Here is a 24,043-nt window from a genome sequence, read left to right on the forward strand (position 1 = left end):
CCTACTGAGCGCCCTGATTGACTAGAGGATAATGCGTTGTGAGGTTTGATCTGTTTGCTGGAGTGGACGGATCTGAATTGGGAGAAACAGGAGCATCACCTGTGCATGCATTCAGAGCCCAGGAGGGTATAGAGCAGGTGTGGGGAACGTAGTCCATCTGTTGCTGAACTGCAACTCCCATAATCCTTGGCTATTGCCTGTGTTTGCTGGGGCTGATGGGAGTTGTAGTTCAGCAACATCTGGAGGGACAAAGTTGTCCACACACCTGGTATAGTGGAACAATAGGATGCGAGTAGGAAGCATTCTGTAGAATTGGTTTCTTGGAACACAAAAAACACAAACAGTAGTTAAAATTAAGTGCTTTTGGAAACTGGAGTGAATGTTTCTGCACCCCTTCTCGTGGCTACAGGAACCAAGCTAAGCTAATTCCCATCAAGATAAATAATAATACTATAATAATAATGATTTATTATTTACACCCCACCCATTTGGCTGGGTTTCCCCAGCCACTCTGGGTGGCTTCCAAAGGAAATAATAATAATAATAATAATAATAATAATAATAATAATAAGCGATCAAACATCAGACATTTAAAACTTCCCTGAACAGGGCTGCCTTCAGATGTCTTCTAAAAGTCAGACAGTTGTTTATTTCCTTGACATCTGATGGGAGCTCATTCCACAGGGAGGGCACCACTACCGAGAAGGCCCTCTTTTGCCTGGTTCCCTGTAACCTTGCAGTGAGGGAACCACCAGAATGCTCTCAGAGCTGGACCTCAGTGTCTGGGCTGGACAATGGGGTGGAGACCCTCCTTCAGGTATACTGGGCCCGAGGCCTTGGTCTGAATGTAGCCATTCAGATCTTGGGTCTTCCCAGCCTTAGTTGGTCTTTCTTGACCACTCCATTGCACTGTCTCTCAAGAAACATCTTAAATATCTTTGCCCACGACATTTTCTTACTACAGAATAATTCTTAAATTGGTCTTCTGTCCAAGGCACTGACACAAATGTAGCAGCATCAAGTCTTCCTCGGCTGTTCTCTTAAGTAGGTGGCATGTGACGTTTCGAGCCTGGAAGGATCAATACCCACCATACTTACACAGTGGTCTGAGGACCTTGCATCCCTCCAAGTCATAAGGTGGACTTGGAGGAATAGTTTTCCATTCTTAACCCCACAAAGAGTCCTGGGACCTGTGGTTTGTTACGGGTGCTGTTAGGAGACCCTGCCCCCTGCTGATATTCCCCTCACAGAGCTGCCATTTCCAGAGCTTCCTGGGGAAAAGGATAGACCGTTAAGCCACGCTGAGAACTGCAACTTTAAAGCCTTCCTTTATTCTTTTTGGCCAAGCTCCCCGGTGCAATTTTTCTGCATTGTTTGCTGATCCTGATCTCTTTCATCTTTCTACCCCTCTCTTGTTTGTTGCTGAAGTTTAATAAAACTATTGATGTTGGCAAAAATCCCAGCTGGCGTGAGAGTATTTGAGCGGCATTGTAGTTCTCTGCCTGCTTTTGCATTCCGCAGATAAGATTGTGCTGCAGGGGTCAGAAGTTGTCTTTTAAAGTCACAGGAGATACCTGAGCCGTATTAATAAGTTCCTGCTTTCAGGGCTTGGTAGTTGTTTCCATGCTCTGCTTGGCTAGCCCCTTATAATCGCGCCATTCAAGTGTTTCTCTTTGTGCGCCTGGCTTTCCTCTTCCCATTCTTCCGACTCAAGCGGTTGCTCACCACAATGGTTCTCCTTCACTGCGCAGGAAAGGCCTGACGTGGAAGTACTATGCAAAGAAAATCCTTTACTTCATGCGGCAGCAAAACATATTGAAGAAACTGAAGGTGTATCTTCAGCGCCCAGCGGATGAGCAGTCCTTTTTGGAAGGTGAGTGGAGGCCTCAACGTGATAGCAAGCATCTGTCCTGCCAGCCGAATCTTTATTGTTTAGCCAAAGGCTCTGTGTCACACAAAAGAACCCAAATTGAGCGTCACTCAAAATGTAGTTAAAGTAAAATAGTGTGATCTACTGGCACATCCAATATTTTCCAATGCAGTTACAAAAAAACAAAAAACCTCATTGTACTCATTACAAAACAAGCAGAATCTTAACCATTTTGTAATTTAATTCAGTGGTTTTCCCCGAAATCAGCAGTCCAATCTTTTTCTGTTCCTGGTCTGTTCTCAGGTATTATTTCTGAAATGCACACGCTCCATCTTTATCTGGATTTGAAGAGCTTTATCCCAACACCCCCATTTGCTTTTCCTTGTTTAGTTTTTAATTTCCTCTTAATGCAATACAGACTGGCCAGTTTAATTCTTCACTTACCTTACTAAAATGAGAATTTCCTTCTCCTTCACTTGCCAATTATCTGTGTGTGTGTGTGTGTAAGGTTAATTTTTTTTAAATAATTTCATGAGGAGGGGCTCTTTGGGGGAAAAAAATCTATTCCAAAGGTGGGGAACCCCAGTCCTGGGAAACAGATGCAGCCCTCCATCCCTATTTGGCCCTTGGGGCTCTCCTAGACCACGCCCTCTGTGTTTGCTTAGATGTTATGTGCTCATGAACCATGATAATGCCTTTTGCTTAACTTGCAGGAGAGAGGAGAGGTGGGTGGGTGGGTGGGTGGGTCCCATCTGTTACTCCACCCACCACTGTTACATGGCCCTTGGAAGGCTGCTAACAAGTGAATGTGGCCCTCGGGCTTTAAATGGTTCCCCGGCCCAATCTAATCAACTCACCACTCAATTCAGGGACCCAGCGGCTACAGCGCCCCATGGCAGGTGTCTGTCCAGCCGCTACTTCCCATTACCCGGCAGCTCTTACCATTCGAAATTAAATCTGCTCACAACCCTTGAGTAATTTTAATGGAATATATTTCTGCCCTGCCTCTCTTCCGGGTTTTTCCAGGGGCTGTATTGATTGACCAGTATTGCAACCCACTGTCGGACATCTGCCTAGAAAGTGTCCAAGCCCAGGTTGACGATATTGTGGCCAAAGTTCGGAAATTCCTGAAATCGAAAAACTCTAGGCACCCAAGTGTGACCCAAAAAGCAGGTATTGTACAAAGCTACTTGAGTTAGTTTTTTTTTTTTTTTTACAGCCTTTTCTACGGCAATGCAGCTACTCTGCGCTAGGGTGACTTGTAGTGTTGGAAGGAACCACAAGGGTCATGTAGTTCAACCCCTTTGCAGTGGAAGACTTTTTCGCCCAACGTGGGGCTCAAACCCACAACCCTGAGATTAAGAGTCTCATGCTGACTGATACTGACTGAGCTATCACACCTGGGCGAGAGGTGAGGAGAACATTTTCCTGACAAGGGCCACATTTCCTCTGGAGAAATCTGTCGGGGGCCACATGCTGGCAGTGAACAGGGTCAGAGCCACCAGTGGACAGAGATGCCCCCCCCCCTTCTCTCACTCTTCTCACCCAGCAGAGGCAAATGACATTACAATGGGAGTGGCCGCAGAGACCATATAACACCAGACCTGAAACACCTACATTGGCTCCCAGTACATTTCCAATTCAAAGTGTTCCAATTCAAAATGACCTCGGCCTACTATAGCTGAAGGAGCGTCTCCACCCCCACCATTCAGCCAGGTCCAGCTTTGACGGCCTTCTGGCGGTTCCCTTACTGCAAATTTACAGGGAACCAGGCAAAAGAGGGCCTTCTCAGTAGTGGCACCCTCCCTGTGGAACGCCCTCCCATCAGATGTCAAGGAAATAAACAACTATCTTGACTTTTAGAAGACATCTGAAGGCAGCCCTGTTTAGAGAAGTTTTTAATGTTTGAAGTTTTATTGTGTTTTTAATATTCTGTTGGGAGCCGCCCAGAGTGTGAGGTGATGAATTTGTGCAGGCGACTGCAGGAACTCAGTTTCTGGAAGCCCCAGGAAGGGAGAGTGCTCTTGTGCGCAGGTCCTTCTTGTGGTTTTCCCACAGGCTTCTTGTTGGCCACTGTGAGACCTCTCCCATTTTCCTAGCAGTTTCAGCGAATTAAGTTATTCTTGTGTTTCAGGGGAGGTCTTGATCGTCTCTCAGGTGGAGCTTCAGAGGCAGGTCCTCGATGCCATGAACTACGTCCTCTACGAGCAATTGAAATACAAAGGGAACGAGGTGGATTACTACAATTCCCTGAATTCGTACATCCGCCAGGTAAAGAGAACAAACAAGTCGGAACAGGAGAACTGACTTGCCCGTTAACTTGCCTTTTTTGGCATAGGAATATGTTCGCATGCCACCCTAAAGGCAGTGATTTAGAATGAACAGGTTAGAGATGTGCCTGGGGGCAGGCAGAGGTTAGGGTTCTCTGATCATCTGAGCCAATGGGCAGGGAGTGGCGCAGCATGGAGAGGGGAGGATGTCCTGGCAGCACAAAGAAAAGAGGCGGCAGACAGTTACTGCCTGTTGCCTCTTTGGGACCATCCGCTAGCCACCAGAGACCTAGTTACTCCCAAGTCTCCTCTCTGTCTCGCCCTTCCATCACCTCATCATTGCACCCTTTATTCTCCCAGGATTTGGGAATATCAACTCCGGGGTTTCAGATAGTGCAATCTCACGGCACTACTGCTGTTCTCGTGGTGTTTTTATCCATTGTATCTGTTCTTAACGTTATGCTTTTATTCTTCCATGGGAAACCACTTGGGGAGCACAATGTGGGGGAAAGCGGCTTACACATCTTACAAATAAGCGAAACAGAGAGACAGATTGTTCTCAGTGGTTACATGGGAGCTTCTGGGCCTATTTTGTCTTCCTCGCCTTAAAAGAACAGAGGATCCATTGTACTGCAAGGCTGTAAACCAACCAGTCCCTGCTTTTGGGGGTGGGCTTAAACATAATCCCAGATCAGAGGGACTACCCCTCAGCCTCACTGTTGGTCTCGTTTTCTTTTTCTGGTTTCAGGTTTTGATCCACAGGACTGGAATCCCAATCAGCTTGTCGGTGCTTTACTTGACAATTGCCAGGCAGTTGGGTGTGCGGCTGGAGCCTGTCAACTTTCCCAGCCACTTTTTGCTCAGATGGTGCCAAGGGACAGAAGGGTAAGCTTTTAAAGTTTCTCTTGGCCTCCCGCCCTCCCACCAGGAACCTTGTTTTCCGAGCTGGCAAGGCAGCAAGAGAGGCAGCTATCTCAGGCAACAAGATGGCTTCGGCATTGCCATTTTCAAGTTAACTGCTGCCAAACGGCAAAGTAATGGGAAGGGTTTGTGTGCGTGTGTGTCCTTCTACTGCAGAAGAGAAATGGGTCGCGTTCGATTAGAAAAAAACCCACTACTTGCCATAGTCATCAATAACGTCGGTGCGATCTCATTATCTGCCAGGGATCTGGCCAGCCGTGGAACCGAAAGTTATAAATTTCACTCTGTAATGGCTCTGACAGTGTCGCAAGATGGCGGGAATGCAGCTGCCTAGAATAAATGGTAGTGGATTTCCAGGGGGCGAAAATGGCATTTGCCCATAGACACACACACACACACACCCTACGCCACCCCTGAGAGCAGTCTCAGCTCCCCATGGGTTGCTTCTTCGTGCAGCCAGAACAACACCGTCATGCAAAATGTGTACCCCTTTTCTCTGTGCCCAAGGGGTGCTGTATTAAAAAATAAAGCTGTTTCTGGCCACCTCATTGTATGCCTGTGCGCACACCTGTACCATGTCAAGGTATACCCACCACTCCTGCCATGAGGGTGACAGCCCCATTATTGCGTGGAAGAGCACTTTGTTTCTTCTAGAAAGAGAAGCATGCTATGCTTGCTAAAGGCTTGCCCTTCGTTTTTGCTTTCTTTCTGCAGAAGCACAAACATCTTTGACTATGCCTATATCGACGCTTTTGGGAAGGGGAAGCAGCTCACTGTGAAAGAGTGCGAGTACCTGATCGGGCACCACGTGACCGAGGAATTTTATGGCGTGGCGACAGCAAAGGAAGTTTTGCAGAGAATGGTGGGCAACTTGTTGAACATCGGGAAGCGGTAAGAACCCAGCAGAGCATTGCGTCAAAAGCCCTTTCTGGGGAGACCCAAAAATCGCAGGTTCGGGTGGTGAAATGCCGCAGCTGCTAAGAGGCAGCCACAAAGTGGGAAGTCCAGGGTCCAAGTCTCCTAGAAGTCTTCTGCTTCTGATCTGGTATGGCAGAAGGCAGGAACCTCTGCAGTTGATGGAGCTAATAGCTGCAGAGCCAGCTATTTCCAGTCCTGTCCCTGTCCTCCTCCCAGCTAGGAGCTGAGACTAAGGAGGAAGCTGATAGGCAGGGCCATCCCTTGGACTGACTGCAAATAGAAAGGCAGGCTGGTTGGGGCAGAGCAAGGTAGGTGGGGTAGTGCCCCCATTGGCCCTGATCAACCAGTTTCATGAACATGAATGAAAGCATAACCTTTGTCTTTGCCTGTTTCTGTTTGCCAGGGAAAGCACTGATCAGTCCTACCAGCTCCTGCGAGACTCCTTGGATCTGTACCTGGCCATGTACCCAGACAACGTGCAGCATCTCATGCTCCAGGCTCGATTATACTTCCACCTGGGAATCTGGCCAGAGAAGGTACTTAAAGCCTTGTGTGCCATCACTTGCCCAGGCTCCTGCCCCAAAACACGCAAGCAGAGCCCCTTGCTTGCTGGTAAGAAAGAGATCTTAAATCAGGCAAGCCTTATCAACAGACACAGTGCTCAGGGGTCATAGTGCAGGAGTTCAGGAGCAGGGCAAGAAGTTCTGAACTGGATAGAAGTGGCAAAGGTGTCCCAAAATGTTTCCCAGCCACGCCTGCCAAGCCTTTAAAGATGAGGCATGGCATGCTCTCTCGTGAGACTCTACTGCCTTGCGGAAATGTCAGGATTGCAAACGTGTGTTCTGTCAGAGCAGGAGGGTCTGCTCCCAGTCTCCCTACCCCGTTGTCTGTGGCACCAGCTCACGGAAATGGCAGCTGTTTGCAACGTTGCATTATTTTGCCTTTCTTCTTCAAAGGTGCTGGACATCTTGCAACACATCCAAGCGCTGGACCCCTCCCAGCATGGAGCAGTGGGCTATTTAGTTCAGCATACTCTAGAGCACATCGAACGCCGGAAAGAGGAAGCGGGGCCTGACGTGAAGCTCCACTCGGAGGAGAAACACAAAGATGTCTGCTATTCTGTCGGCTTGATTATGAAACATAAGAGGCGAGTCCATCCCGTTCCATTCCTCCTCCGCCGCTCAGTATTCTGTGCTTGTTTGGTGTTCTTGCAGCATCAGATGTTTGCTTTCAGTTTGAGGATCATCACAGATTCAAGCACCACCGATAACCTAGTTCCGGAAGCAGGATTAGTATCTGAATCTCCATGGAAGTTCCCTGTTGCATAGTTAAAATGGCAGAACCAGCAAGTACAGGCAGGATCAGAGCTGCTCGTCCCCCAATCCCAATCGGCTTCTAAGCTGAACCTCAGCAACAGTGGCAGTAATGCCTGTGGGAACTGATTCAAAATAGCTTGGTATCCTAAGCCCAGTTTCAGCCATTTGCAGATGGGAAAGGGTTACTGTTTTTTTCTCCATAATGCTCTTTGGGGGAAATTGGCTGGGGACCATCTGCCAATTGAATCTGTGAAGGAGCTTCACTGAGCACCTACCCAACGATGAAATGTAGAAATGGGTTGGCTGTTTTGCCCTAAAATCTGGGCTGAAAGTTCAAAAGTTCAGCCCAGTCAAAAAAAGAAAGAAACGTGATCTGGATGAAACGAGCAAAATTTGTCCCCAAATGCACAAATGTCTTTTATCATGAAGGGAATAACATACAAAGCTGCCAACCAGAAAAAAATAGCAAATTTTATCTACAGCATTTATCCATCTGTATACCGTAAGAATGGGGTTAAAATTAGCTCCCTGGGAACACTGTTCTATTTCTGTATTCGATGTTATTTTTAGTTGGCTTTGGACATGTTGTACAAAGACCAGCAGATAACAGGGATATATATAAAGGGGGCATAATTTTTGTGTGGCCCCCGGGAAAACATGTTATTACAACAGAGAGAAATTGTAGTTCCTAAGCTATTGAAGCTTTCTCCTGGCATGGATTTTTTTTCATGTACAAAGAGTTATCTCTTAATGGGTCTGTTTCACACATAACACTAAGCAATAGTTTGTTTAACGAATCATGAGCTGACCACGATTTAACCCTCAGATGATCAAACAAAGCATAGGTTTTTTTCTCCGAAGTTTGTTTTGTTTTCCAGCTGTTCTTGTGGCTTGGAGAGTGTCTTAGGTGGCCCAACAAACACACGGTTAAGGAATTGGGCTTGGTTCACACATAATGCCAAGCCAAAATTAAAAACAAACCATGCTTTATAAGCCTGCTGCAAACCATGGTTTACAGTTATTGTTTGGGAAAATAAGCAAACCATGGTTTAAGTTACAGGGCTGGGTTCACATGGTCAAACAAATCAAAATCAAACTAAGCAAACCATGGCTTAGTGGTTTTTTGTAACCCCGGCTACCATTTAAGAACAGTGACAAAACAGCAACAGGAAGATTGTATGACAATCTGGGATGCTGCTATTGAACACTGTAAAAGTCAATCCCAGCTTCCTCAGCCAAGAGACAGTTTTTTCAGTGCTCTTGAGATAACCAAGGTTTTTTCATTCTGTCAGGTTCAAATAACATGATGTTGGTTATTGATTACCATAACACTATGCAAAATCCTTGGTGGAAAAGTTGTGATCCATTTGAAATTATTGATGTTTTGCTCTTTTTGCTCTTTTCATTCTACTCAGAGTAGACCTACTCTTTCCATATACAAGGGCTGGATTCTTTCCTTTGTGATGTTGTCATGTGAAATTATGGCTGAAATGAAGCGGGGGGGGGGGACAAGAACCCTTTTTTCCAATAGGATACCAGTCTCTTGTTTTCCTAGGGGTGTTTTGCAATTGTCAACAGTTACAGCCATAGAATCAGAGAAATGTAGAGTAGGATATGGACCCAAAGGTTTCTGGCTGCGCAGAACCTCTTGATTCCACCCAGGCACCCCAATGCGTATGTGCCATATTGCCTCCGATTTGACTGTCAATTAAGTTGTGCACCCTTCCCCACCGTTTTTCAATTTAGATACGGCTATAACTGTGTCATCTACGGCTGGGACCCGGCATGCATGATGGGGAACGAATGGATCCGGAACATGAATGTTCATAGTTTGCCGCATGGTTCCCAGCAGCCCTTCTACAACGTATTGGTGGAGGACGGATCATGCCGATATGCAGCCCAAGGTAAGCAGCACTGGGACGTTCTCCTTCGGGGGAAACGGGTTCAGCCTCTTCTGATGTGGAGAGAAACCCCAGGTTTTTAACATATGCCAGTGAAGCTGTGCAAATCAGGGATGCAGGCTGGTGTTAGAAACTGAGATATGAAAGCTAGGAGCTAAATGGCACCTTAAGCCTGTGAAAGGCAGAATAGAAATATTAAAGAATAAAAATAAGCATGCAGGTGAAAAGTAATATGGGATAATGCTCATTGTCTGTCTCATGAGTATAAATAAGGTAAGAATTGTAAAGGGACGTAGTGTAGTCTGCAGATGAAAAATCCTATGCAATTGATATTTGAAAAGATGGGTTCTTCCACTAGAGGGTGCTCTGTACCGCAACACAAATGGGTGTTTGGAAGGGTTTTTCTTAAATATGCAACCTGCCATATATTTTCTTATTCAGAGTCTCGAGCTTCACACTCAGAAGTGCACAGATGATAGGCACCTAGCTGGTAACACTAGTATTGCTTGGGTGATGGGTATGTACCTGCCTGTCCACCTCCATTAGTTCAAGCTGTATAATTGTAGATGAACTGGTATTTAAAAAGAAATCACCTCTCTCTCTCTCTCTCTGCCTGCCTCTCTTCATCTTCTCAAGGCAACTCCCATCAGACCCAGTCAGAAGAGCCAGTGGCTTGGGATGTTGGGAGTTGTAGTCCAGCAATGTCTGCAGAGCCACAGGTTCCCCATCTCCGCTTTCAGCATCTGCCCACAGGACCACAGGTGGTCCTGATCCAGCGGGCTTTTCTTGTGTTCTTACGACGACAAGTGTTTACTTGGGGAGAGCGTCCAACACAAACAGGGAGTCATTGCCACCCTCCACACCTCCCTCAGAGAAGACACATGAAGGAAGGGCCTCTGGTGGCAACTGCAGGTCCAATCCCTATAGGGCAGGCATAGGCAATCTCCAGCCCTCCAGATGTTTGGGACTACAATTCCCAACTACATCATCCCTGACCACTGGTCCTGTTCATTGGGATGATGGGAATTGTGGTCCCAAACATCTGGAGGGCTGGAGTTTGCCTATGCCTGCTATAGGGATTGGCTTTTTGCAGTCTCACACAGCCAAATTACCAAGAGGGGCGTATTCCCGGAGCTGACAGTGGGGTTTTTTTCCAGAGTATCTTCTGCTCTGAACGGCAACAGAGTTCCCGAATAACAGTAGATACGAGCCACTTCTTCAGGGGAGGCTGGTCTGTCAGGGCATGTAGGATTCCGCCCTTCTGATCTCGGCCTGCCCACAGCCAGACCCCGCCTGCCTGCCTTCTTGCTTACAGGAAGTCCAGGAAGAAACCCTGCCTGCCAGCTTCCTCCTCCTTAGCCCCGGGGTTGCCCTTCTAGAACTTGGCAGAGAGGAGGACAGGGATGGAAGTGGAATTAGTTGGCCCGGCCTGCCTTTGCCCCTGACTCTGCCTGTTGTTGCCCGGTGTCATGACGGCACAGTCATCTTCCAGGGATGAGGAAGAGACTCTGAAGCAAAAGGCAATGGGTGTGCAGGCCCAGCTTCAGAAATGAGTTCACAGAGACCAGGGGCAGCTAGTACCCCGTGGCCTAAGAAGGTGGCACTGCCATCCTCTGACTCAGACAACTCCACTGCAGGAGGACTGGAGGACCCGCCCCCCCCCCCCACTCCGTTGCAATAGGAGATTCCAGGGGCAGGCTGGACCTTTCAAGTAGAGCAGCAGCACCTTGCAGATGCTAATAATCAGGCTGCACCTGGCGCTGCTGCCACATAAATAGCTGTTTTAGCCTGTTCCTTGCTAGAGCAACTTCTGAGCTCTGTGTTCCCCAGAGCTTTGCCTTGTTTACTGCCTGAACCTTGACCCACCGGTGTGGCCTTGCCTTCCCGCACTCCAGAGCCCCACAGCCTCCCCGCTTTTCACCCTGCCAGTCCCAAACGGGCACCAGGCACCCCCGTGGTTCTTTTTGTCGAGCTTGCGGAAACGGTCACCTTCCCTTTGTTTCTCCCTCTTGCAGAGAACCTGGAGTACAACATGGAGCCCCGAGAAATCCCTCACCCGGACATTGGCCGCTACTTCGCAGAGTTTGCCGGCACGCACTACCTAGCAAACGCTGAGCTGGAGTTCCGGTACCCCGAGGACCTGACGCTGACGCTTGCGGATGTCCAGAAAACGTACGGGAACAAGGAATGAACTTCTGTCTGTCTTGGCTGGTGTGAAAGATGGCTTTAGTGCGGTGGCGGCGGCAGCGAGAGCTGTGTCACGGGAACTGTTCTTGACAGTTCTCCGGCTTAACTAGGGATCACATTTTGCTTGATAACTAGGGGTGAAGTTTTTTGTTCTTTAACCACCCAGCTTAAGCCGTGCCAACACTAGTGAAATACTGCAGGACACCTGAGCTGCTGAGGTGTGCAGATGCTACTTGTCGGAAATGACTTCTGTGTACGAAGTACATGGTACTCCTTACCGCTCTTGGACCTCGAAAGCTCTTTGTTTCCCCGCCAAAGACTTGGGGGAGTGTTTGGGGTGGCCCAGAGACTGGAAACGTTGGCACCTTACGGATAGGGTTAGTCCTCCACATTTGCGGTGCAATGAAGGTCTTGAGTTATGTGCATACCCTGGAAAGAACACGGCTTTTTCACAGATTTCGTTGCCCACCTTCAATTCCATGCAGCCCTGTGCCAAAATCTTGGGAATTATATTGAAACTTCTTTGTCCAAAGATCTTGCACTGAGCCGATCTCCTCCCACTGCTCCAAACAATCGCTCATGCTAGCTTTTTTCTCCAGGCTTCATATATTCCATTGCACACACACAAACACACACACCGCACTCCTCTTGCTCTGCACCAGTCTTGGAAGGAGCTGCTCATGTTGCTGTGATATTTCCCTGTGCCTAAAGAGGAGTATCCATGCTGTGCTGTGAAAACCTCACGTTTGTCAAGACAAATCTCCTGGGCTTTTTGTGTGTGTGTGTGTTTGTGTAGTCAAGGGCTGCCAACCTTTTGGAGCCAGTGGGAATTTTGAGATGATGCCACGGGCACCAGTCACAAAATGGCTGCCGCGGGTGTGGGTATGTAGCGTGAAAGAAAATGGCTGCCGCCCCCCAAAATGGCTGCTCAGAATGGATGGGAGGGCAGGTGGTCCAGTCCTGGCATCCAATGAAATTAGGGCGTGTTTAAAGCAGGGGAGGGTGTTGAATGTAGGAAAGACTAAGCAAACGGAATCTGAGCAGGAAGAGCACAGAGTCCCTCCTGCGTTGTGGATTTTTGAGGGGATGTTTACTGGGGCCTTTTGTGAGTGCTGTATGAGGTACCAGTGGGCACAATGTTAGTGACCATGGTCCAAACCAAGCTCCATTTGGAGGAAAACGGGAAGTCCTATTAATCAGGGAATGTCCACGAAATCTTAGTTACTTGATTTGCAGCCCAGCAACCAGAACGGTACCTAAGCAGGCTGGGGGGAAACAGCTGATTGTGCACCTTTGTATTTCGTTAAACACTGTAAACATGCACCGCGAAGAGGTGGGAAACATGTAATTTTAAAATGGGCATCTTTCTAAGCAGAGGGCAGTCGATATTTACCGGATTGCTGGCTTGGGAAGGCTTCAGGTAAACTACAATTATCACGTTGCGAGGGGTAAAACAATATGTAGTTTTGAATGTTAGTAGCCAAGAAATCATTCCTTTCAGGAGAACTCTTTTTAGTGCATGCGGTATTTCTAGTAATATTTTAACCAGCGTATATCCTTGTGAAATTCTCTCAGGGATGGGCAATCTGTGGCCCTCTGTTCTTGGGCTACATTTCCCATCATCCCCATGCTGGTTGGGGCTGATGGGAGCTGGAATCCAAAAACATACGGAGGTCCACAGGTTCCTCACCCCTCTTTTACGCTATCTGCTGGGGACAACTTGATGCAGCTTAGAGGGCTAGTCCAAAAGAGCCAAAAAAAACCTTGAAAGCATTTGTAGTAAATGGAATCAGAACTGGAGAGACAAAATCCTGCATAGCAGGTGTGAGGGACCTCTGGCCTTCCAGAAGTTGCAGAACTACAATTCCCATCATCCCAAGTCTTCTTCATTTACTGGGGATAAAGCGACTTCTTCCCTCCCCCCATTACGTTTTACTAAGTTTCAACATATATAATCAAAACAGAATTTCGTCTTCCTTCTCATTTTTACCAATTTCCCACCCCATTTTCCATGTGAGTTGTCGTTTCTCCCCTTCTGCCGCACCCTGTCTTCCATCAAATCATAACCACAATATTATAATCTAATTACTTCTGCCGCTCGTAGATCAAATCCTGCTTGCGAGTTCATCGTGCTTTAATATTTATTTAAATAGTCCGAAAAGGGCATCCATTCTTCCATAAAACACTCATCATTAGATTGTCTTGGTTTAGCTCTTAATTTTGCCAGTCATGCACAATCCATTAACTTACCCATTCTTCCTTGGTTGGAACTTCTCCTTCCTTCCATTTCTGCACATGTAGAATCCTAGCTGCTGCTGTTACCTACATAAACAACTTCCAACATGATTTTTGAGAGGGGATTTCTGCCCCTATCATCCCTAACGTAAATGCTTCAGGCTTTTTTATATATACAGGGGCGAAGGGAGTTCTAATTCAGCAGCGTCTGTGGGGCCAGAGGCTCCCCGCACCCTGCCCTACAGTTCTCAGTACGACATGAATCCCGATTCATCATTTCAGGGGTAAGAACTTTAGCAATACACTGAATTTCCCCCTCTCTTTTGGGGAAAGCTGCTGCTGCTGCTGCTCCTCCTCTGCAACTAGGGAACAATGTGTCTGCCGCAACCTCCTCCGCCTGCAGCTGGCTCCTTTTTAAAGCATTCGTCTTTAAAGCTGGCAGGTCAGGACCCTGTACCAAGGTGGGCTGCTGCAGCAGCAAGCACTACCACCATACACTGAATATGGTTTTAAAAAAATAAATGAATGAAAAAGCAGGTCCCCAAATGCATGCTTGGGTAAAAGACTGAAGACTGCTGCTTTTAAAAGCGTGGCAGGATTCCTGCCACTGAGTCTTGGGCCCTGCATCAACGCTAGGCATGCGACCTTGATCCAAAAGCTCCTTTAGTTCCCTTTTCTGTGTTTTTAGAGTAGTCAGATACTTGGCCTGTGGTACTTCCTCCCAAGGTGCTCTCAGATTTTGGTTTGTTTTGCAAACCACTTAGAACTTGTCCTTTATATGGAAGGTGCTATATATATATATAAATAAATAAATAACTCGAAACAGTATAATGATATTAAAAAAGAATACTTTGTACAGCTAATCTACAATATGCAGTTTTGCTCACAAAAATGAGATTTTTAGAGGAGAGTTTCAAACATGGAGGGGTTGGGGGGTCTTCTTATCTCCCCCTTCCCCTTTGCTCTTGATAGCATCTCTGAAACAAAATATTCACTTCTTCAGGTTATAATAACTGTGTTTATATCTATCTTGTCTTCTAGACTGTTAGTCCATAGCTATACTTTATTCTACTAGTAGTTGATGGCAGGACTACAGAGGGGGGTTAATATAAATGAGTGTCTTTGCTTGGGCATTTCTATATTTTTAAACAGGGTGGATTCTGGGCCTGTGATAGATACACGAATGGAAGTCCATTTGCTGCTGTGATTTATCATTCTATGGAACTGCATCAGCCGCCCTGTCATAGTGAATTGTGTGTGTTCAAAGTGACTGCTGTATTGCTGGCTCTCCATGCACTAGTTTTGTTTTAATTTATGCACAATAGGTTATTTTTAAAAGAGGTTCTTGGCTTCAAGCCTGCCTGGGGAAATTATACACTCACACACACACACACACTCACACACACACACACACACACACACACACACATATATATATATATATATATATCGCTTTTCGACCAGTTCGTAGGCCAAATACTCCTTTCCAGCCCTTTCTGTCCCATCTGCAAGTTTATCCCCAGGCCACATATCCTGTTCCATGACTTCATAGAATTGTAGAGCTGGAAGGGACCCTGGGGGTCATCTAGTCCAACCCCTTGCAGTGCAAGAATATGCAGCTGTTCCATCTGGGGATCAAACCTGCAACCTTGGCGTTAGCAGCACCATGCTCTAACCAATTGAGCTACCCAGGCTGAATTCCTTGAGTGCTTCTGCCTGGCTGGGATATGTTACTGTGGTGATGCCTCTCGTTTGTCTCACTGGAGAGATGGAGGGAGGGGCAGGGAGTGGAGATTTGTGACTTTTTTGTAGCTGGATCGTGGCCCTTGGTACAGAGGGAAAAGTCGCATCTGTTTCTGCACCTACTTTTCCCCACCCACTATCATGTGCCCCCCACCCCAGGCTGAAAAGCCTTCCCCATAACCCCTACATCTAAGCCTTTCCATTATCCCTGCTGGTTTGGAACTGGCTGTGGTTCTCCCAGCAGGAAAAAGAAACGCACTTTACACATTCCCAGAGGGGGCTACCTTCTTTATTAACAGTTTCCTAGTCTGGGTCTGAGGCTTGTTATTGAAAACAGGGTCCTGAGACTGAGAGCAAGAACAAGTCACGCCCCAAATGTGTGTGAGAACTGTGGCCAAACAGATACATCTCTGTACAACTGGCACACGTACTTTCCAAACTTAGGAATAATTATGAGACTTGAAAGTAGGGCAGTTAAGTGATTGTTGTGGCCTCTGCTCAGAAGCATATCTCACCACGTTTGATGCCCAGGATTTTAAGGACTTGAGGGTATTCCTGCTGGGTCAGATGAAGCATGAAGGTGTAAGACTAGCCTTGCTCAATCAGGCCAAGGGCTTCTCTAGGTCTTCTAGATGTTGGTGGACCACAGCTCCCATCACCCACAACCACCTTAGCCTAATGGTCACAAGTGGTGGGAGTTGAAGTCTACCCATCTAGCATCCCGTTGTCATAGTGGTCAACCAGATGCCATGGGTAAGCCATCAGGCAGGTTCCAAGAGCACCATCACTCTCGCGTGTGATCCCCAGCGACTGATTCTCAGAGACACATACTGCTTCTGACTGAACATCATTTCCGTTTTTCATTTAGTCCAAAGCACATGCACACTTTAGCCCAAATTCTTCCTACCTCCCCCAACCCCAAGCTCCAATACCAGAAGAGATTCGGGCTCAAAAGAAAGTGGCCAAAGCAATGGACAACAGAGAGAGAGAGAAGAATCACACCAACACACCCCTGACCTGCACCTCCTTGCGTTATCAGAGCAGGTGCATAAGCAAACAAAGATGGCCGCCACTGTTGGGTGGCCACAAGTGTTTGACTGAGAACATATCCCAGAATTCGCTGGAGAGTAGGAGGGCTCCATGGCAAATTTAGAGAGCCTTTCCCAAATGTCTAGATGGAGAGCCAGAAGTCAATGGTCGTTTCCAATCATTCCTGACTGTTGGCAATGTTGGCTGGCGCAGATGGAAGTCTAGAAGCATCAGGGGGGGGGAGCATCTCCACTGAGTGTTGACTAGGACAGTTTTTGCTGAATGTCACTCCTTCCTTTGGATGGTTGAACCTGAGCAGAGAACCTTGTGTAACTTAATGGTTAAGGTCAACTGGTGAAAACGGTCGTTCATCCTAGAGTGGCAGGATGCATTGCTTCCTTGCATGAACTCTTTGTACTGATAGGTGCATAAGCTCTTTGCATGGAGGGTCGCTGGATTGAGGCTGTGGACTTTTTTCTTTTTCTTTTTTGCATCCAACTTGTGAATGATGGGAACACTCTGTGATGAACTGGCAATATGTTATTTTGACTGCTGTGGATTTTCCAAAACTTATTTTTCATGAAATGCTTCAGGGTGGATGTTGGGGTTTTGTTTTTTTCTGGAGGGGTTGAGGGAGTTGGGAGTTTGTTCCTAGACTATATGGTTGGGGAAGAGATCCCAATAAAAGTAACTACTGCTTTAAATATTGACTCTTGGTCTTCTGTATTAAAACTTCCTACATTCCAGTAATTTCCTTCTCTCTCTCAATATATTTTATTTTTTAAAATCCTGTTTTACAATTTAGAGTATTCGTTTAAACAACCTTAAAATATAAATGACTTCCTTTCTCTTTCCATGGTTCCTTTTGCATATCATAAATCCCTGCATATTTTATATAAACTAAACCATTCAATATTCTATTATTACATTCATCGAAACTTGCTTACACTGCTGAATTTATCTTAATGCTGCCAACGTTTTCAAGTGTACACAATTTCCCCCCATATATTCAATAAACATTTTCCATAATGAATTGAAAAAAAATGTTTAAAAAACCAGAGTCCTTTTTGTTGGGGATAATTCAGATGGAAATTCCCAAGTGTCAGAAAAGCTTGCTGGTTTTTTTGTATGCCACTACTGCAGCCTGTGTTTTGTTAGCCCGAAAATGGAAAGCGAGCGAAGTCCCAACTAAAGAATGGCAACTTAAATTGATGGAATATGTGCAGCTTGCGGACCTAACATATAGAATAAGAGAACAAGAAGAACATACATTCCAGTAATTTCCACCAGAAGTAGCCATGTTAGCCTTTTGCGGCAAAAATTCTGTCAATGGCCACCAGCCATGACGGTTGTGTACACACTATGTGTGTGTAGTGGCAGAGGCAATATTCCTTTGAATGCCAGATGTTGGAATTGCGCCATCCGCTCTTCACAAACTCATGAAATGACAACTGGTGTAGGAATAAAGGTGTTCTTGTTCTGGGCGTGTTCTTGTCTCTCACCTGCGAAACATCGGAGTGTACATAAGCAGAAACGGTCCATAGGAACTGCGGGTAACCAGGGATGATGCATCACCCAGTGTCTGACCGCATTTGCTCATAAAAATAATGGCTTTGCCTAATTGTTACTGTCTGGGTTAGAGTACAATATGCTTGGCTGCCAAGAGTGCTGCAGACTGACAATTATGAGGCTGCTTTACAACAACAACATTTTTTAAAAGCACAACTTGGGTCAGGCAAATTGTAGGGGATTGCAAGGACGTTCAGGCCGCTGTGCTTCGACCAACCCATTTCAAAGTGTACAAAATGGTGGCTTGTTTTTTTACCTCTCTGTTTTCAAATGCAGTCATTTTCAAAAAGTTGCTGGCTGGTATGGTCTCAGTCTGCTAGGCCCCTGGAAACCAGGGCGAGCTGTATAGATGCTGGATTATTATATCTCTCTCTGGTGCTGTGGGTTAAACCACAGAGCCTAGAACTTGCCAATCAGAAGGTCGGTGGTTTGAATCCCCGCGACGGGGTGAGCTCCCATTGCTTGGTCCCTGATCCTGCCAACCTAGCAGTTTGAAAGCACGTCAGAGTGCAAGTAGATAAATAGGTACTGCTCTGGTGGAAAGGTAAACGGTGTTTCCGTGCGCTGCTCTGGTTCACCAGAAGCGGCTTAGTCATGCTGGCCACATGACCTGTATGCCAGCTCCCTCGGCCAATAAAGCGAGATGAGCGCCGCAACCCCAGAGTCAGCCATGACTGGACCTAATGGTCAGGTGTCCCTATACCCTATATACTCTTTCTCTCTCTCTCTCTCTCTCTCTCTCTCTCTCTCTCTCTCTCCCTCTCTCTCTCTCTCTCTCTCCCTCTCTCTCTCTCACACACACACACACACACACAAACAAACACACATACCACATCTGCACTGTAAATTTACAGCAATATCATTTCAATTTAAAGAGGCATGGCTTCCCCCAAAGAATTCTGGGAACTGCAATTTGTTACTGGTGCTCAGAGTTGTTAAAAGACGCCTCTCTCACTCCCCTCACAGAGCTACAATTCTTAAAGGTTTCCTGGGAAGAGGGCTTGATTATTAAGCCACTCTCAAATTTGTAGTTCTGTGAGAGGAACAGCGGGTTGGCAACCTTAAACTACAGCACCCTGGTACACGAGCCACTAAGCCCTCCGGGGCAGCATGATCATTGCGGGACTCCCTGGAGGATGATAAGTGCAGAGCTTTTGCTTCCCAGTCCTGCGGTTGGAAGAAGCACCTGGAAATGAGACCCAGCACATCAACGAGGCACATGGGAATGAAGAGTGAATCCCCTTGAAGAATCCAAAGGACAATGGTGATAGGTCTTTGCAGCTGACTGCAACACGGTTTGGGCTAGGGAGTGGGGAGAGCAAATGCTCTAAACTTACTGAAGTTTGAATCCAACCTAGTGTAGATGCATCCCAAGCCAGTTTGAGGTGGCATGGGTGGTTCTGAAATTCCCCTTTTTATCATCGCAACCACCCTGCAAGGACGGTTAGACTTGAGACAAAACGATTGGGTCAAGGCGATCCCGGGAGCTTCATGGCCAAGTAGAGATTTGAAATAAGCTTTCCCGTCTCGGTCTGACTCTTTCTACACTACAGCACACCAGCTTTCCCTAGATAGACTTTGTTAGGTATTCAGATTTGCTAAACACTATTATTATATTTTAGGTATTTATTGTATTTACTAGAGGCTTCTCAAGGAAATCAGCCCTGAGTGCTCACTGGAAGGACAGATCCTGAAGCTGAGGCTCCAATACTTTGGCCACCTCATGAGAAGAGAAGACTCCCTGGAAAAGAACCTGATGTTGGGAAAGATGGAGGGCACAAGGAGAAGGGGACAGCAGAGGACAAGATGGTTGGACAGTGTTCTGGAAGCTACAAGCATGAGTCTGACCAAACTGCGGGAGGCAGTGGAAGACAGGAGTGCCTGGCGTGCTCTGGACCATGGGGTCACGAAGAGTCGGACAGGACTAAACGACTAAACAATAAGGGGTTTCTCACTCTGCTCACCAACCCTGCCTACCAACCAAGCACTTTACCAACCTGCCTTCTCCCACACATGGCCAACCTCCGCTCCCTTTGACTAAACTCTTTACACCTCACCCAGCCCCTCGCCTATCCCCTCACAGATCACCCGAAACCCTGCTGTCTGCCCCACGTGCTGCTTGCTCACTTGCCTGACCTGTTACCATGCTGCACTTGATGTGGCCACCTACTGGCGGCCAAGCAAACTGCAGCATGACAACAGCCTTACATTTTTATGTCTATAGGAAGATACCCCACCTTTCCTCCAAGGAGCTCGAGGTGGCATACATTGTCCCCCCCCCCCTTCCCATTTTATCCTCACAACAACCCTGTGAAGTAGGCTAGGTTGAGAGACAGTGGTCTGGCCCAAGGTCATCCAGTGGATTTCATAGCCTAGGGAGTACAACTCTAGTCTCCTGTATCCAAATCTGACCCCAAACTTTGAAGCAGGGAGAATAAGCACTTGCTATTTTCTTGGTCTGCTTCTGCTACAGATAAACTGGCAGGACTGTGGTTTGGCGCCAGTGGAATTGCTGGGGGAGGGGTTTCCCTCTCGTACGTGCAGAATTTTGCCCTCGTGCTTGGCAGCGAAGGGGGATGCTCTGCCCAATAGCCCGACAGCATGCGGAAGTCAGCATGCCACAAGTGCATGGAGCAATAAGATAAGAAATTCACTGGAAGGGAGGGTGTCTGCACCCTGCAGATGATACAGAAACTGACAGCTCTTTGCCTGCCCTGACAGGCAGGCAAGTGCAATTTCACACTTCTCCCCTGTCAAAACACCCCTCGACAAGCTGACGTGGAAAGCAGATTCCTCAGACATGCTGCCTTGTATCTTCCAGGAAACCTGTCTTGTTATGGTGGTGTTCAGAACCAGAGATAGGCAAGAGTGCCTTAGTAGGCAGATTTCCGTGTTTTGACGGCATAATTGATTTCTCTTTGCTAGTCAGGAGGATGTTGCCACGTGAGCAAAGCAGCTTTTAGAAGATGCTGTGCTTAGATGTGACGGCTGGGCATGATATGCACGCAGAACTATAGGAAAACATTGGAACAGATCGCAAAGTATGCCCGTCATCGGATCTCACGGCCCTCTGAGCCCCTGGTTGTATGCCGTGCATTATTGCGCCATTGATTAGGTTAGCGAGGGCAGCCTCTTGTCTGCGCTCCCTGTCTGGCTCCTGAAGCGATTTGATTCGTCTCCTATCAGCTCTTCCCAAATTTCATATTAGTTTATTCCTTGTTTTGGTTCCTTCCTCCAAACAGCTCAGAGTAAGAGCATAAAAAGAGCCTGCTGGATCAGGCCAATGGCCCATCTAGTTCTCACAGTGGCCAACTTAGATGTTTGTAGGAAGCTCGCAACTTGGACCTGAGTTCAGCAGCACTCTCTCTTTCTGTGGTTTTCGGCAACTGGTATTCAGAAGCGTTACTGCCTCCAACTGCGGATGTGCATAAGTTTAGGAAAGAATGAAAAATGTCATGGAGCTGGTCCCATTTGGTTAGATTTCCCTAGGGTTGTAAGGGACCTGGGAGGCCATTTATGTAGTTCAACCGCCTGCTTAACAGAATTTATTTCTCTCACTAACAAAATTTATATACAGTGGTACCTCAGGTTACAGACACTTCAGGTTACAGACACTTCAGGTTACAGACTCTGCTAACCCAGAAATAGTAACTCGGGTTAAGAACTTTACCTCAGGATGAGAACAAAAATCGTGCCTCAACGGCGCAGCAGCACCAGGAGGCCCCATTAGCTAAAGTGGTACCTCAGGTTAAGAACAGTTTCAGGTTAAGAACGGACCTCCAGAACGAATTAAGTTCTTAACCCGAGGTACCACTGTACTCCTATACACACACACACACACACACACACACACACACACACATACACACACTAATCCATTAAAATTATTGATTGAAACCCTTTTTTAAAAAATGAGTTTTAACAAATATTCAAAGGATGATGAACATCAACAGCAGCTTAAAAGAGATAAAACACATGTCACTTCTCTATGTCTAGGTAAGCTCGCTTGATTAAAAAAGTACAGTGAAGAAGCCATGCTAAATGATCGCTTCCTTACGATAATCCCAGACAGATGGCCATCCACAGGCCTGAAGAAAAGGACATACCAAAAAATGACTGGACTGAGAATCTTGCTTCATCTCTAGTAATGGGATGGCATCCTTCACTGAGACTGCACTAGCTGACCAGATCACAACACACAGGACCGGCATGTGGCCCCCATAGAAGCCAACTCCCCAATAAAATATTTGAGGGAACCACCCCACCCAAAGTTGATGGGCATTGCCATTCAAATGATGTGCATGTGCTGCATCTTGTGGACAGGGCTTATCCCCCCCCCCCAATTTTTTTATTCAAGTTGGCACAGAGTTAGCCATGAGCAGGGCATCCCACTACCTTCCCTCTTGTTTTCGATTTATCTTTTCCAACAGGTTGTTATTCTGTGGCTGCCAAGCATCCTCAGCCTTCCTTGGACTGCTCTGGGAGAAGCAAACCCTTCGTTTGCTTTTTTTTTACTTCTGAAAACGGCTGGCTTTCTGTGAAGACACCAGTCACGTCCGTCCTCTTAAGCAACCCCCTTGTTGGCTCGAGTTCTGTTGGCACTCATCACCTGTGTTTGCTATTAGAGGGAGTGATTTAGCGTAGCAGAGAGAAAGAGAGAGAGAGATTTGGCTTTGCCCCAGACTTTCAACTCTCCACTTAGGGCTGATCTTTAACTGGACAGTCCCAGAAAGCTGTTCTTCATATCCTCTCTGGAGAGATCTCTTTAGCAGCCCGTGCTTTGCAGCATTCTGAAATCAAGGAGGGTGTGTGTGTCTATTTATGCAGTCGAGAGGGCAGGTCGTTCTTCATATAGCCAGGGGGACATTTAACCTAGTCCCCCTAATTCACTGACCCCGCACCACTCTAGACAGTGCTAAGCAAGGTAGACCAATGGTCTGACTCAGTACACAGGGTTCTTGTTTACATTGGGAAACCACACAGCAGAACAACTTTTATTTTATTCGGCTTTCTTTCGCGCTGGCAGTGTTAAGAATGTGGACATGACCCTATCCTGTAGCTGAATCCCATCGAATAAGGAATGCTTCAGTTATGCAACATTGCTCTCCCTTTCTCCCCTTAAGTGTCATGCAAGGACTGCATCGATGCTGCAGTCCCTTGCTCTTGCCACAGGCAAACCTGGCCTCTGTTCAAATAGCAGCACCGTTGGTTGATGGGCAGAGAGAGGGAAAAGTTGCTCAGCAGACCGAATGTGCATTAGAGGCTTCCTGGAAGCCTTTGCTGGAACATTTGCAGCATGTGATTTGAACAGCACCAAATCCTTGGTATTCTTTCGGTGTGTGACAGCCTTCCCCAATCCGGTGCCCTCCAGAGGCTTGGGACTACAACTCCCATCAGCCCCAGACAGTTGGTAGGAGCAGCTCTCCCTCCCTCCTCTCACATCTCCTTGCATGTTATTTTTCTTATTTTGAGTCAGGACCCCAGTCAGGGAAGCTTCTTCCTTTCACAAGCAAAGCGCTTCCTGTTTTCTTTTTCATCACATTAGGAGGGTCCTAAGAGCTGGTGAGTAGAGATGGAAGGAAGAAACCATTCCGACCAAGGAGGAATGGCACACCAACTGCTGAAATGGCAAAATTAACTGGAAAGCTCAGAAACCAAGAGGAAAAGAACTTCAAAAAAGAATGGGAGAAAAAATTATAATGTATTTAGGAGACCATTGTAAGCAGATGAAAATATTAGCAGGACTTTAACCGCACTTGTAAAGTAACCAAAAATATGGACAATTTAGATGGATATAAAATTTGGATAACGAACTGATATGCAGTTGTGAACATTGTCATTAGGACCCATGGAGGGGATGGGGTGGGGTCCCAGGGTAATCTCTTTATATGGTTTTTTAATTGCTTTTGTTAAATGTTTATATCTTCTTAAAGTCAAATAAAAATTATTTACCCAAAAGAAAAAAAACTGGTGAGTAGGGTGACCTGTTTTGAGACACTCCATCATAACCTGAGCCTTTTCCTGAATGCTCACCCATCATGGATACCCAAGGACACTAGCCACCAATGATCTTGTGCCTAACAT

The 24,043-nt window shown here is 46.7% G+C and overlaps 1 protein-coding gene across 1 annotated transcript in view; it reads left to right on the top strand.

The window, feature by feature from the left end:
- Positions 1-17,094, top strand: part of FBXO21 (F-box protein 21) — a 29,558-nt gene extending 12,464 nt beyond the window's left edge. The window contains exons 4-12 of the mRNA XM_083417461.1: positions 1,752-1,873; positions 2,897-3,043; positions 4,005-4,141; positions 4,889-5,025; positions 5,776-5,952; positions 6,383-6,515; positions 6,936-7,126; positions 9,042-9,199; positions 11,212-17,094. Of these exons, the coding sequence (XP_083273587.1) occupies positions 1,752-1,873; positions 2,897-3,043; positions 4,005-4,141; positions 4,889-5,025; positions 5,776-5,952; positions 6,383-6,515; positions 6,936-7,126; positions 9,042-9,199; positions 11,212-11,387 (1,378 nt within the window). The 3' untranslated portion in view covers positions 11,388-17,094. The remainder of the gene's footprint in view (positions 1-1,751; positions 1,874-2,896; positions 3,044-4,004; positions 4,142-4,888; positions 5,026-5,775; positions 5,953-6,382; positions 6,516-6,935; positions 7,127-9,041; positions 9,200-11,211) is intronic.
- Positions 17,095-24,043: the final 6,949 nt, after the last annotated feature.

The sequence above is a fragment of the Podarcis tiliguerta genome, assembly GCF_965153285.1.
Source record: "Podarcis tiliguerta genome assembly, chromosome: 16".
Taxonomy (NCBI): Eukaryota; Metazoa; Chordata; class Lepidosauria; order Squamata; family Lacertidae; genus Podarcis; species Podarcis tiliguerta.